General features: G+C 41.0%; 1 protein-coding gene across 4 annotated transcripts in view; it reads right to left on the bottom strand.

The window, feature by feature from the left end:
* Nucleotides 1-224: 224 nt before the first annotated feature.
* The window catches only part of LOC125902652 (casein kinase I-like), a 33,620-nt gene continuing 18,615 nt past the window's right edge, over nt 225-15,229 (bottom strand). Inside the window, exons 6-12 of one of the 4 annotated variants that reach the window (XM_049599175.1) lie at nt 12,898-12,983; nt 12,669-12,753; nt 12,351-12,499; nt 11,701-11,781; nt 7,253-7,354; nt 4,438-4,544; nt 225-1,410 (exon numbers count right to left, since the gene is read on the bottom strand). In XM_049599175.1, coding sequence (XP_049455132.1) covers nt 1,356-1,410; nt 4,438-4,544; nt 7,253-7,354; nt 11,701-11,781; nt 12,351-12,499; nt 12,669-12,753; nt 12,898-12,983 — 665 coding nt within the window. In that variant the 3' untranslated portion in view covers nt 225-1,355. The remainder of the gene's footprint in view (nt 1,411-4,437; nt 4,545-7,252; nt 7,355-11,700; nt 11,782-12,350; nt 12,500-12,668; nt 12,754-12,897; nt 12,984-15,229) is intronic. The other 3 variants (XM_049599176.1, XM_049599178.1, XM_049599179.1) reach the window with 3 other exon arrangements.

Here is a 15,229-nt window from a genome sequence, read left to right as displayed (position 1 = left end):
CTCTATTTTATCCATTTTTTTCTCAAGTGTGGCAGTTTGCACTTTATGTGGAAACCACAGTCTAATGATGGACTGACAAAACTGTTCTGATAAAGAATCATGCTTCAGTTCAGACCAATGTACTGACCTGACTTTATGATCCTACTGTATCTGCAATGATGACTCACTGAAACATTGGCAAAATATCCTTCAAACTGAAAAAAATGTTTGGTTCATGATTCCCTTAAATAAAGATCAGCTTTTATTTTGTTTGGTTGTTTTTTTAATGGAGTTATCCGACTTTCCATCCTCCAACCCAGAGAGAAAGAGGGGAAAAAAAAAACAAAAAACGGGAAAATTAAAAATACAAGTTAAAAAAAATACATTTTGAGGAACACACTTCAAGCTACAAAACACAAACTTTTGGAACTCAAAAAAAAAAGGAAAAAGAAAAAAAAAACACAGGTTCCAAACTGTAGACAGTCTTTTTTAGTTAGAAATTAAAACAGGAAAAGCATAATTTTCACATAAACATCTTTTTCAACTTCCGATTCTGGTGGTTGTGAGGTTTTTCCTCTGAGGGTGAATGTGTCTGAGTAGTACACCAAGCCCAATCCGTTGCAGGAAATAGACCAAGCCGCTCATGGTATACTGCCTTTGACCCTAGGGAATAAAAACTTTATAGACTATGTGCAAGAGCTGCATCTTTATGTCCATGAAGTCTCTTTATGATGAACTTGAGAAAATGTGCAGCGTGTTTGTACAAGTGTATGTTTTGTGTGCGTGTGGTCCGACAGTCTCGTTACTTCCCATCCTTTGTTCTCCTTTCTTCTGTATATCCTCGGAAACACACTTCTCTCTCCTCTGAACCAGTCAGTAAGGAAGAAAAAAACAAAAACAAAAAAAATAGAGAACCAGCCAGTCTGCCAGTAATCTAGCTGAATCCAGTCTGTCAGCCAATCAGCTTGCCTTTTACAGTCTATCAGCTGTTTGTTTGTGGTCACTTGTTTCCAACAGCAGTGAGTGTTTATCCAGTTTCAGTTCAGTTTGTGACCATAAATACGTGAAGACTCCTCTGCTGGTACAGCTAGTCCACAGTTAAAGCTCCGAGGTGGAACGGCAAACATGTTACTCTGTCTGTCCGGTTGTTCCAGAGCAGCAGAAACCAGTAGATCAGCTTAGCAAACATATTGTGCTGCCCGGTGGTCCGGCCAGTCCAGTCGACCCAAGGTAAACTACAGGACCCCCAACAGCAGAGGAGGAGGGTCAGAGGGGGACTGAGTGGGGAGGAAAGAGAGGGCTATATGAAGAGGGCTAGAGAAAAAAAGAGAGAGAAAAACAAAAGGAAACCAGGGTTTCTCTCTCATCTCTCATTTTCATTTGTGTCTCTGGAGGGCTTTCCTCTTCCTCCTCTTGAAGAAACAGCAGCACCTGCAACACACAAACCGTCATAAACAGATTTCAGATACAGCTTTGCTCGTTATCATTAATATTTATTTTAACTAGCACTGAACTCTGTGAAATAAACATGTCAACCCCACTATGAGCACTACGAGCTCTTGTACATGTAACAAGTAACAAATACAGTAGATTGTTGAGATGTAAAAGTGCATCAGTCTGGACTGATATATGGATTCCGTGATAAACAATCCTACATCATTGATGCAAAGTGAAAGCATTGATACATATAATCATATGTAAGGTATGCCTTTATTTTGAAATTCCCAATGCAAGTCTGTGTTACCATTTCTGTTCGAGCATACCTCCCTCCTCAACATTCAATCACTGCTCGCCCCACGCAGATAATGGTAAGTAGCCAAGAAAAAGACAATGAAGATATTTACTGATATCGTCACATATCGATCTCAGGCCCCTGAATTGAACTGAATCGAAAGCATACTGTGGCAGACTTTGTGATATGAACAAGGTTGTATCCTTGTCCAAGGAATCAATACAGCATTGTGATGAAACTTGTGATTTACACCTCTTGTAGACAGCTACATGTATATTTTTTAGATCAGCTTTTTATAGTAGGGGTGATGGCCACTTAACTACCTCTACCCCTATCTCAAATGGTCATAACAGAAAATAATTATAAATGTAAAATAAAAGCAGAAGAGAAAACAGCTTCTGAAGACTGAAAGTGTGAGAGAAAGCGAGAGAACAAGCAGACTTGTTGCACTGTCAGCATCTTATTTGTGCAAAGTATACACCTCCTGAAGCACTGCTTTGTAGCAGTCATTCGTTACGAATGACCAATCTACAGGAAGTGAGAATCGACTGATTATTTCCTGAAAAATTTAGCATTTTTAAGATTATTGAAATCATTATTTTTTTGATATGATAGCCGATAAAATAGGGCTGCACAGTATATGCGGTAGACGGTAGAAATGATATAAATTTGGCCCACGGTAGAGATTTGCGCTCTACCGTCCTATCGTTGATGACATCATCGCACCTGCCTCAGTGTGAAAATGGCTGCGAGCACAGAGACAGCGGAGCAAGAGGAGCTGGTTCACGTCCATGATTTAGCGTAGCACGTGCAACATGTGTTGCTGGAGAACTTGTGAGTGAGTGAGTTAATGTTTTAGGAACAGCCCCGGACTTCTCAGACTCTTTTAGCGACTTACCGCTCAGAGGGAACTCATTCAGTGTCTCCTCTGGCAGCAGCACAGCGCCTCTCCCTCTCCTCTCTCGCCGTGCGCACACGGGAGTTGGTTTTCGGCAAGAGAGTTTGTCATAAACCTTTGGTAATGTAAACCTATGTGACGCTAGGGGCTCCACAAAAAACTCCATATGTGAATGTGTGATAGTTGTGGTATCATAACAGCCTGTCGCAGGTTACAGCGTGATGATTAGAGAAGAAATGGCAGAGCATAAAGGTCCAGGTGGAAAAAACACAACTCAGTCATTTAGGATTTTGCTAAAAGAAGGAAATTACCTTTTGATATAGATCCCAGGGGACATTTTGCACCATAGAGTACTGGGTTTTAATTTTGAGTTTTGAGATCTGCATTCTGCACAATAAACGTTCTAAAAATACATTATATCTTTGCTTTTGTTGTTGTTGGTTTTTTTTTTTAATCAATTTAGCTTTGCTAAGGGACTACAAAACCCATTCAGAAACACTTCTATTACAACTTTTACACTTAAATTTATACCGCGATATATACCGTTACCGTGAAGGGATTCGATTTATACCGTGATATGAATTTTAGGTCATACTGCCCAGCCCTATGATAAAATAAATTAATTGAAAAAAGCTTTACTTGGCTCTAATGCAGCCACTTGGCTGACTGCAGTCACTTCTCCATAGCATCGCTCAATGTCACAATCGCAGCACTATGTGACTGGTTACATGTTAAGAGTAATGGCCTATAAATATTGAAGGCTGACGTGCCACAGATGCAGACAAACACAGACTGGAGCTCCTCTGATCAGAAGGGGTGTAACGATCCATTGATCTGGATGGATATATCGATTTAATAATCAACGATTCAATCACATCAATGCATAGTGAAAACATCAATCCATATCGTTATCTTTAGCACAGGCTTTTATTTTGAAAGTCTGTCAATGTCAAACAGTGGCAGGCAGGTGGCAAGCAGCCAAGAGAAAGACGATGAGGATAACTTTATTTACTTGGGAATTAATCAGAAGAGTGGAAATATTTTGGGTTTCAGAGAAAATAGAGGACAACAGACAGCACACATGGTGTATGTAGATTTGCTGTTATGAGATAAAAACACGATGTACATTACCTGCCCGTACGAGCGTCTCACTCCGCTAGCTTCTTGCTTTAGCAACATTAGCTGCTCTGTTTTAACAATTTTCAGCTGAAAAAACATGCATGTAGGCTGCTATTTAACTGAGCTGTTCTGTCAGGAGATGCAGTGACTTTAACCACTGGTGAGTAAGAAAAATAATAACATTGCATGTAATTTGTTAAGCTATGGGCAGAGGAAAAATGTCCGCTAGCCACTAGGTTAATTTATGCAATGTAAACATGCTTAAGCTAATAATGAGTGATTAGCAAAAATCAATTGTTTTGTCTCTGAACCTCAACAGTTATTACTGAGCTGAATGTTATATTTTTGTTGAATGATCTTTTGTATATCTGTAATTTATGGCTGTTTGGAGAAGTTTGTCTTCAGGGCTTTAAACCACATGGACCTCAAGTTTTATGAAAAAGATGATGGTTTAGATTAAAATGAAAAGATTTCTTTCAGAAAGGTCTCTGACAGAAAGCCCTGAAGGTTAACTTATCCCATTTGCTATTTTATTTGTGTTAGTGGAGTCAGTTTAATATCTTGTTTTTTTAAAGTAGCATAAGTTGGTCTAAATCTAAACTTGGATATTTCTGTTTCTATTGCAGATGGCAAAAGGAAAAGTTGCAGGTGTTGACTTATTCTACACATACTTCATATGCTACTATAACTTGCGTGTGTATGTCCTTACTTGGTATCATCAGCCACTTCCACCTCTGCATTGGCCGTGATTGGTGCGTTGGAGTGCCCTGCTGTGGGGTCGTCTGTATTCAGCTCTCCATTGGTTGAACTCATCACCTGGAGGTAAGAAATGGAAGAGACAGAGAGGTGAGTGCAGCTGTGCCAACACCCGATCTTGGCGGACAAAATTAAAGACTTGCATTACGTCCACACGAAGGCTGATAAAACTGAAAATGCTGTTCATGTGTGAAAGCAACATGCTTCTACACTAGTGTTTTCAGGTCATTTTTGAGACGTTCTTTTTCTACACCAACACACTAAACCAATAGAAAAACAGATCAAAGTCATCATCTTCTTTTTTCACTTGGTACAAATGTGCCTACGAGCCAAACAGCAGAGTGACAAGCATCCACCTGTGTCCTGCTCTCCAGCTTCACCAGAGAAAAGACTGTTTTCAAATGTAGCCAGCTTAATGTGGACATGGTCTAACAGTCCATGAGAGCTGTGACATCAAGGGAAGCTTCTCACATGTATGGATACAGGCATTATCAACATTCATTCTGCTGCCATGCAAAGTAGCGGCACCTCTGCTTAATGACTCACAATGAGAAGCAATGACTACTTTGTGGCCTTGAATTTGTTCTTACTTCACGCTGAACAGCGACAACTCTAACATCACATACCTGCTTATACAGTTTTGCTGCAGCTGTGTTTAGTTCCCTTAATTATTTCACCCATTGTTCCTTTGTCTTTTAAATATTCCCTGGCCCTTCAGTGTCCAAGCCATGACTGAACTGTGTTTTTTTAATCAGCTAGAATCAACTGCTAGCTCATCCAGCACCACCTCAGCCAAGGAGGATGCCATTAATGTTTACATCTTGCAATGTCACAAGCATGAGCCTCTTGTCCATGAGTAGATGCACACTTCCTTCTGCTCAGTGATGCAGTTGGCGGGTGTAATTCGGTATAAAGACAATAGTTCCTACAGGAAACTGCTCACAACAAGGTCTGTGGATTATCTTAGTAACCAGGTCATGATCTCTGGAAAGAGACATTGCTGTTCAGTTTTTCAAATGTATTTTTTGGCGCTTTGAGTACTACAAGCTAAGTTTCACCTAGTGTGCCCTCCTTGCCCTCGCAAACGAAGAGGCCATAAACGGTGAAGGAACGAAGGACTGACCAGCCGTGGCTTCCCTCCCATGTCACTGATTACGTCACACGCTGAGCTACACGTTTTGGTACTTTCTCACGCCCCCCATTGCCCCGAAAAAGGCACATTCTGTATGAATAAAAGTAGGCAGGCGGCATTTCGCTGCACTCGCCGATTTTGTTTTTATACTGCCAATGCTGAACGAAGACTGATTAGGCTTTCCTGCAAATCTGCACAATTCCTATTTAAAAAGGTCTTTAGAGAAACATTGTGCAGTAGTTCGACTCACAACCTCTCTCTTCCCCTCTCTCTGTCTCTTTCGCACAGCCAGCAGCTTTATCATCAGCACTGTCACAACTCAGGCTTTATTAAACATTTGACCAGGAATATCTGTAAAAGTCTGACATGTTAAAATCTCTCTTGTCATAATGTCCGATAAGAATATTTCTCTCTGCAAATATGGAGGCCTAACACTGTGTCCTAACAGCAAGCAAGTGCCTCTCTGTCCTCACTTAATACATTAAATATGCACTTCTGCAACGTATTCTTGGAACAGTTTGTATGATGTCTGACGAATTAGCACCACAGAAATGACGTTATGTTCTTAACATACAGTTACGTTATGTAACTTGAAGTTACTGTGGTTAGGTTTAGGAAGAGAAACATTGTGAGGATGTACCTTAAAATGACTCAAAGTTCACTTAGAGTTCACACGGTTCTGAACAGGTGACTCCAGGGGAAAGACCGTGTTTTTGTGACCCATGCACCACCGCAACCTGCCTTATTACAGACCACTCGGGACTTATTTATTTCAGTCATCACGTTGGTCACGTGATCACAGCCTTTCAAAGTATGTGGTAAACGTATGAAGTTGGGTGCATTATTTTTCATAGGAAAACATACTAGCAGTTTGTGAGAACAGCCTGTCTTCCATGTAAACACCATGTAAACAAACCATGTTGGATATCAACTGTGCGCTCGAGATCATACTGGAGGTGTTACCACTTAAAAGATGGGTGAGTACTTGCTGTCTTTCTCCATTTTTACTTTTTAAATGAGAAAACACATTTTAAATTGTGATATTTACTGGGAATTACATACAATAAAGCCCACAGCACGTAGGTTGTTGTTAGCATTGGTCATTATCAGAAACTTTTAGCTTTGATTTGCAGGTAGGGTTCAGGTCATTGATTCACGCTTATGTTCATGGGTCAGGCTGGACGGACTTGTTCTTATAATGGACTGGGTTGGTGCAGGCTTTAAAAAACCCTGACCTGCCCATCACTAGTAGCTACAAACACTTAAGAAACCCAGCCTCTTCCACCTTATCAGCTTACAAAAAGCAGTCTACATCATGTGGTCTTTACACTCTATGCTATGTCAATAGAGAAGCAACCTTCTGTCTCCTCGCAGAAAGTCTCCATTATTTTAATGTGGAAAAAGGGGATGGTAGTATTAAAATACGTATAATATACTCTAACATATGATGTACAAACCTAACATGGATACATAAAGGTTTTAATATAAAATTTCTATTATAGTCGACCCATGTTAGGGAATAACTGAGGTTGTGAAGAAACAGCCCTGCTGCAAAGACAGAGAAGATCATGCAGGCAGACAGATAGACAGGTAGGCAGACAAACAAGCCAGCAGAGCTAACCCTTCCTCCCAGTACCTGGACAGACCCGCCCAGCCTATCAGCAGTGAGATGGGAGCCCAGCAGCTCTCGATTGGTCACTGGAGTGGGCTGCGACTCACTGCCTCTCCCCTCTGGAGACTAGAGGAGACGGGAAGCCGATCGCAGGATAAACGAGAAGGGGTGAAGGAGGAGGGGAAAGAGGTGGTGGCGGTGGAGAGAGGAAAGGCAAAGAGAATAGGTGAGATGAAAGACGGGGCTCGCAATGGAAGGAAGAAGAGACAGGTTGGAACAGAGAAAAAGAAGAAGGGAAAGCAGTAAGGCAAGGGAGAAGTGGGAAGACGAGCAGATGGAGGAGAGAAGTGGCGGGGTGAGGAGACATAAGAATGAGGAGAGAGTGAAGAAGGAAAGAGAAAAGAAATAGTGAGTTCAGAATCAGTATTTGGTGGAGGAGCAACAGGAGGGTAGGCATCAAGTGTGCAGTACAGTGTGAGTGCACAGGAGAGTGTGCACTGCGGAAACCCCATGCAAAAGGGGAAGGGAGAGGTTTATATTCTGTGTTGCCTCAACCTCACCTGCCTCACACCTGTTTTTTGGAATTAAGAGTGAAACAGAACTAAAGTGCATTTGTGTTTGTGATTGTAAAAGAAGGGGTGGACTGTATAACCAGTGCAACCACTCACTGTAAAATACGCAAAGATATTGACTTGGAAACACCATTTGATGTGGTATAAAGCAGGATGTGAACTGCAAGTGTCAGGTCACAAAGTATTTTAAAAATGTCACAGTCGAACACTAAGAAGAGGCAGGGGAAGACTTGAACACAGACCATGCTACCAAGTCAGAACAAAAAGGAGACTGTTGTAAAAAGGTGCTTATCCACTAAAACATGTCTGTCCAGCAGAATATTAATCTGCAGAGTGTGCAGGGTGTTGCCATGCTGAAAATATTCCATCCTCAACAAAATGTAGAGGTTGGCGTGTGGTTTGAAAGTAATTTAAGTTTAAAGCAGCACACCACAAAGCTTGTGCAATCATGTTTTTATCATCTTACCAATATTTCAAAAATATAATCTATCTTAACTGTTAAAGACACAAAGAATATTACATGCCTTCATCTCATCATGCTACTGCAATTGCCTCTTTATCTGCCTGACTATGGATCCACTCCAGACTGTACAGAACTCAGTTTCCAGGCTTTTAACCAGAACCAAGACACATGATCACATCAGCCCTCTTTACACTGGCTGCCAGTATGTTTTAGAAAAGAGTTCAGGATTTTAGTAACACTTATTATGCTATTTACAGAGACAGCACTGGCGATCTGAACCGGTCAGTGGAGAAAAAAAGCACTTTTAATGCACAAACTTATATGGGACGCATTTGCCCCCATTACCGTTTTAGCTCATTTCACGGCTAATTTTAGAACGAGTTGTACCTATGAATCATACGCACACATACACATGGGGAAATAGGGCCCAGGTTGAAAAATACCGAAGTTATCCTTAAAAGGCCCAGACGCAGTAAACCGACATCAATGGCGGCTAAGGTCGCCTGTTGTGATGCCTCACTTTGCCTGTATGTCAGACAAAACTTGTACTTGAACATATCAAAGAGTAAAGCCAACGGCTAACTAGCATGTATGTCCTACACCTGTGTGTGAGGAATGATCTCTCCACACCAGCAAGTGGTGGTAGTCTGTATTCGTCATTCAAAAAGGGACACCAGAAGACTGACAGGAAGCATTCAAGATGCTTGTTAGCCAGTTAGCACATTAATAACATAACCTGATGCAGAAAGAGCAAATGATATTTACCGTGCCCTAGCAAACAATGACACAAACTACCACGAACCGTTTCTGCAAAAGAGCTCAATGACTGAAAACATAATCTTACCCGATATAACAAGTTTGTTTTAATCTCATTCCCTCTTGACTTTAGCTGTTTGTTTACTTTCCTCTCTTCTGTTTCTCTTCTCGTGTGCTGAGCTGAACCGCAAATCAGAGTGATTTCACCCACCAATGGGCTCCACCTTCACTGATGCCGATTCAACATGTTCAATCGGCCCAAAAGAAGCCATTAAGGGCCCACTAGTACCAACAGTGCAGGGCAGGCAGCAAAAACAAGACCAACAGGTGCTCAACCGACAGCCCGACGTTGACTGATGGTCGTCAGCTTGGTGTATCAGGGCCCTTTGGTTCTCGGGCTGAGGTATTTTGTCTGTTCCAATGGCCCCAAAGCTCTGGACCCATCTACCCAAGGAAATCAGGTCGGCTGAGTCAGTGATCTCCTTTAAGTCCATTCTAAAAACATACTTTTATCAGAGCCTTTCCTAATTTTACTTGAGTTTTAATTTTCTTTTGAATTGCCTTTATTTACTTTAGAAAATGTTTTCTATTACTATCATTATCTTTTCCTGTACTGTATTGATATTAATACACCAAATTGTTTTTAATTTGTTTTTTAATATTTTTAAATCTGATTTTGTGACATGTCTGTTTTATTTTGCTGCCTTTGTGAAGCACTGTGCTCTGTAAACTATAAATTAAGACTATCATTATTATTATTATTAGCAGCAGCTGTAGTGTGAAAAGTAGAACAAATGGAACACACACACACGCCTTATCTTGCACACAGGGCCAACTGTACAGTGTGTTAACATTTTAACTATCAACTATAGACATAGAATGACTTTAAACAGCCGTTCCCGTTCAAATGGATGTAGCAGGATGATCAGAGTGCAATTGCCATTGCAGAGAACTATGACCTTTGGAGCACGCTTACTTCCATTTAACTTCCATAAACTAACTTGCGGCAATTCACAGACTCACTGAGGTGAGGTTTTGCAGTAACAACCAAACAAGCTGGGAGTAGGAGGTCTTTTGTGCATTGCTGTTGCACGGGAATGGAGGATTTCTATTTCTATCGGTTAATCATCTAATTCTTTTAATATCTCAAACTAGCAAGTGTGACACACTTTACAACCCCACGGATGTGTGATGTCATGATGACAAACAACATCTGTTTTCTTTTGAATTAGTCTAATGACCACAACAAACCATTTAATGTTCGCTCTACTCTCATTCTATTTCTACGCTACCAACTCAGTGTAATGTATCAATGCCAGGCAATGAATAATTATTATTCCAGAATCCTGCACTGCATTTCAATTATGAAGACACAAAATCTACATCAGAACCAATATTATTAGGACTGTACCTGAACCAAGATTCAGGACTTTGGGTTTGGGGGGGGTGTGTGGAAGGGGGTTGGAGGTGCTAACAGTAAGCATGAGAGCTTAAAGCGTCAGTGCAACTGTTTCCATCATCCATCTCCTCTTCCATCAGTTAGTTTTGTGGTGAGGTCATTCTGAGGCAAGACTTTGTAAAGTTTACAGCCTACCCTGCTGTTGCTCCTGCATTGCTCTGCGCACAATAACACAGCTAAGAAAACAGTGCAGTGATTCATTCGACGGACAACATGCGAGTCGACTCAGGGCCATCTCAACTAATGATTTAAGTCACCAACTTTTGGTTGATGAAAAAATGCCTACCGAACTGAACTGTACCATACCGAACTGCTTGCTAGAAACAGGACTAAAGAACCCTGCCTACGCTGGGTGGGTACTGTCCACAGTGAAAAAGAACTGAGAAAAGGACCAGGTATCAAAAGTGAGTTGACTCAAGCTGAACCATACAATGGAAATGAGGTTTAAGCTAAGTGCACAGTAAACACAACAGAGTGCATTAAAGACTGTAACACAGCTGTAGATCCAGTCCGACCACAGCTGCCATCCTCCCTGAAGAAGCAAACAGACTTATTAAAGCCACGTGTTGACCCGACAAGGGGCAACCAACACTCAGTGTGTTCAAGCTTTTCTGTTGATCAATGTCAAAATACATTACTGTCCACTGTGACACAATTTTGTAAAACATGAAAAAGTCCAGCCAATACTACAATACACAGGCACTACAATTTTACTATTAAATATCAAGGAAATTAAAAATATGAAATTTAACAATGAGGCTTTCCTTCTAGTCCATTACTTAAGATGTGAAGTCAGTTTGGATCGTTGCATCATCACTTGCTTATTTGCTGCTTTCTTTAGTGTTGATTATTTTGTGTTGATCGACAAAGAAACCGAAAAATTTAACCCTGCAACACAGCCAACCAGCTTTTATCAAGTGGAACAAATAAGAGCTGAACGGCAGCCCTGTGAATGAGAGGCAGAGCTGCTTTGTGTGGCCAGCTGAGTGTGTGTGTGTGTGTGTGTGTGTGTGTGTGTGTGTGTGTGTGTGTGCGCGCGTGCGTGCGTGTGTGTGTATGTGTGTGAGACGTACAGTAAGAAAACACAAGAAGACCTTTTCACTAGACTGGCACATATGTAATTTTTGAGCTGGTATTGACAGTACAGACTCTGTTCCAAATATTCATACTCTACTGTGAATTGCAACGCTAACATGACTCTATATGGAGTGAGTGACTGTACCTGGTTTTTGGTCTGCGGTGCTTTCTCTCGGTTGCTCGTCTGAAGTGGAGTCTCACTGGCCACTGGACCAATAGGTGTGGGCTAAACACACAGGAAGTGGGGTCAAGAAGGGATCAGAGAAAGGAAATACACAGTCAGTTAAATTTCTTTATGTGGATGTAATTATTGAGTTTATGGAAAACTCTGTTGTACTGTTGGGGGTAGGAGCCCTGTACAATAAGCTCTTTTGTCATTAAAAACTCATTTAAATCAAATTTGGCAGGGTTAGTGATGGCGCTGGGTGTCAAATTTTAAATCTCACCACTGAACTCAAAACTCATTAGTTTAACTTCAACACTGTTTTCTGCTGACCTCACTCACATTGAGTATGTTCAGATTACAGTTTGCAAAGGAACTTAAACACGGAAGAGGAAGTGTCTTTGACTTTCTGTCGATAAGAGAAATTAATAGCATGACTATCAGTTCCTGTTGACACAGTACATCAGCCACATGATTTCATCACTGTCAAACTGGCCTCTCAACATGGACCCAACCCTAAATATATATAAACTAAGTTTATATATATCAACTCTGACAGCTTACTGTGTGTGTGTGTGTGTGTGTGTGTGTGTGTGTGTGTGTGTGTCACAATACACCCCCTCCACACTAACCAGTGGTTTTCCAGTCCAGTCGTACTGGTAGTCAAAGATGTATCCGTTTCTGTCAAAGAGGTCCGTAAAGAGTTTCCTCAGATAGTCATAATCTGGCTTCTCGAAAAAGTCCAGCCGACGCACGTACCGCAGATAGGTGGCCATCTCTTCTGTTTCATACACACAGGCACAATTCACACACACATACACGGGCACCAAAACCACACACACACAGATTCATATACAGAGAAAAATAAGATTTGATCAACATATGCAAGCCTGATATATACAACAGCTGCACAGAAAAACACTTTTTTTCAGAGGTGTGTGTAAACAAACCTGGGAAGCTTTCACAGAGGACTTCTATTGGTGTGTCTCTCTTTGTGTCCCCTATCTTCTGATAACGTTCTTTCAGGGTGTCAGCCTAAAGAGGACAGAGACATAGAGGAGTTCATTTATAATGGGATAAATGGATGCAATACCACTATACAGAGGTGATGAAGGGGAAAAAAAACAAAGATGACTGGACTGATGAACACACTGCATGACTGATCAACTGTCTCCTCACCTTAAGTCCCTGCCAGGGTAGACTGCCTCGCAGAAAGTACATGAACATGTGGCCTAGAGCTTCCAGGTCATCCCGCCTGCTTTGCTCTGAAACACAAAATAAATAGAATTACTGCCTCGCAGTTGTTTGCCTCCGCAAACCAGTCGAATTCAAGTTACAGTTTACATCTATGTCTGTCCTGACCCATAAGTAGTCATGACAGTAGACAATGCTTCAAATATGGATATTGCTGTAAAGAAGCTATGGAATCTAAAACATGGATGCTTCACACACACATCTTCAACCCGACAACACAGAAAATCTATACAATCAGCAGAGTTTCAAGGTGGACACCTAGGATTAGTGTCACCAATTCAGTATCTGACCAAATGTCTCCCCTTCTGTTCCTGACATTAAGTAATGGCCAGAAAAGTGTTTTGGCAAAACATTATGATGTCACAGTGAAGTTGACCTTTGGGATATATAATGTCATCACTTTATCATTTTATTCTGTTAGATATTTATGTGAAATTTTGTTGTAATTACCGCATGAATTCTTGAATAATGCCCAAAAACATGTTTTGTGAGGTCACAGTGACCTTGACCTTTGGCCACCACATCAGTTCATCTGTGAGTCCAAATGGACGCTGGTGCCAAAATTGAAGAAATTCCGTCAAGGCATTTCTGAGATATTGTGTTCATGAGAATGGGACAGACACAAGGTCAAAGTGCCTGTTGACAACCAAAATTTAATCAGTACATCCTTGAGTCCAAGTGGACACTGTTTGAGGAAATTCTCTGAGGACATTCTTAAGATATTGTTTTCAAGAGAATGCAGTAGATGGATGTACAACCCCGAAAACATAATGCCCTTGGCCATGGTTGTCACCAGTGCGGAGGCATAACCCGCAATTTCCACATACTCCGTCTGCGCCGCACACTGCGTAGCAGATACACTCCCATTCTAGTGAATAGCTTCATTTTTCACAGGACGTGCCGTGCAGCGTCTCTGGAGCATCCCAGAAGCACCACGGTGCTCCGCTTCGTCGGAAATCCGCGCCAGGTCTATTTTTCAGCAACTGCATGTCCATAGCACGTCAAGCCACATAGCTCAGATCCACGAAACCGGAAACGGAACGCACACAGCATCCGGTAAATTTCAAAATACAACACAATGCACGGACTACGGATTGTAAACTCTCAAGTTTTTAAAAATCATTAAGTAATGTTGATGTGAACAGCAAGATGATCTCAAGTTAAACTTGTTTTCTCTCTCTTTCTCCTTCGGAATGAACTATTGTTTTGGTCTGGCTCACACTTAATCAACTGCTTTTTATCGCGTGATTTTGCAGTTCCAACGTGAGCTTGTGGCTCCGCTATGCGGCGCTACAGAAATGCATCCAGTAGGCGAGGGTACGTGCCGTCGGTCACTCCAGATCTGCGGTGCTGCGCAGAGCTGCGCAGACAGAGTATGTGGAAATTGCAGGTAACAACAAAGACTTAAACTGCTCTTAATCATGACAGATAATAATTGTCAAGCCTAAGTATGTGTTGAGCAGGTCTGTAAACACAGGTGGGATAAAAAAGGTGACAGTTCTGGCACTTCTTTCCCACTTTTTTTGAGCAAAAGGAATTAAAGTGTAATGGACATTAACATTCTTTTTTTGATATAACTTTAATGACATTCTAATGTTGTAAATGGCTGGCTCTGTGTCAGCACTGTTCTTGCAAGTTTCAGGGCTGATTTCAAACAGCAGGTGGCGTTAGAACCATTTTCAACCCATGAAATATCAGTTTTGATCAATTTAGCTAAAATATCAATGTTAACACCAACAGTGATGTGTTTCATCACACTACAATCATGTAATTTAGTTTACAGCAAAAAAAAAACTGTTTAAAAGTGCAGTCCCTCTTTCATAGCCTACAATATTGTTGATTCATTAATCTTTTCAGTTATTTATTCAGCAAAACGTCAAACTTTTTCAGGTTTTGGCTCCTTAAATGTGAGGATCACATAATTGACTGATATTACTGAATAACTGACTAACTAACAAAACAAATTACGTATTTATGTCACCGTGGGCCCTGGGGAATTGGAGGGACTTTTTTTTTTTTTTTTTTTTACAATTATCTGATATAGTAAAAAATAAATGACACATTACTGTATCACAAAAAACATAAAACAATGTCAGCCCTAATTATTTTCTGTATTTGGCCTTTGCCATGTGCCTTTTTGTTCCCGCGGTTTCAGCACCAACCCCTTCTCTCTCCCTCACTTGGGGATCATCATCATGTAATGTCACATTGTTTACTGACGCCTGTAAAACACATCTGGTGTACATAAAGACAGAAG

The sequence above is a fragment of the Epinephelus fuscoguttatus genome, linkage group LG15 (assembly GCF_011397635.1).
Source record: "Epinephelus fuscoguttatus linkage group LG15, E.fuscoguttatus.final_Chr_v1".
Lineage (NCBI taxonomy): Eukaryota > Metazoa > Chordata > Actinopteri > Perciformes > Serranidae > Epinephelus > Epinephelus fuscoguttatus.
This window is presented reverse-complemented; position numbering and strand designations above follow the sequence as displayed.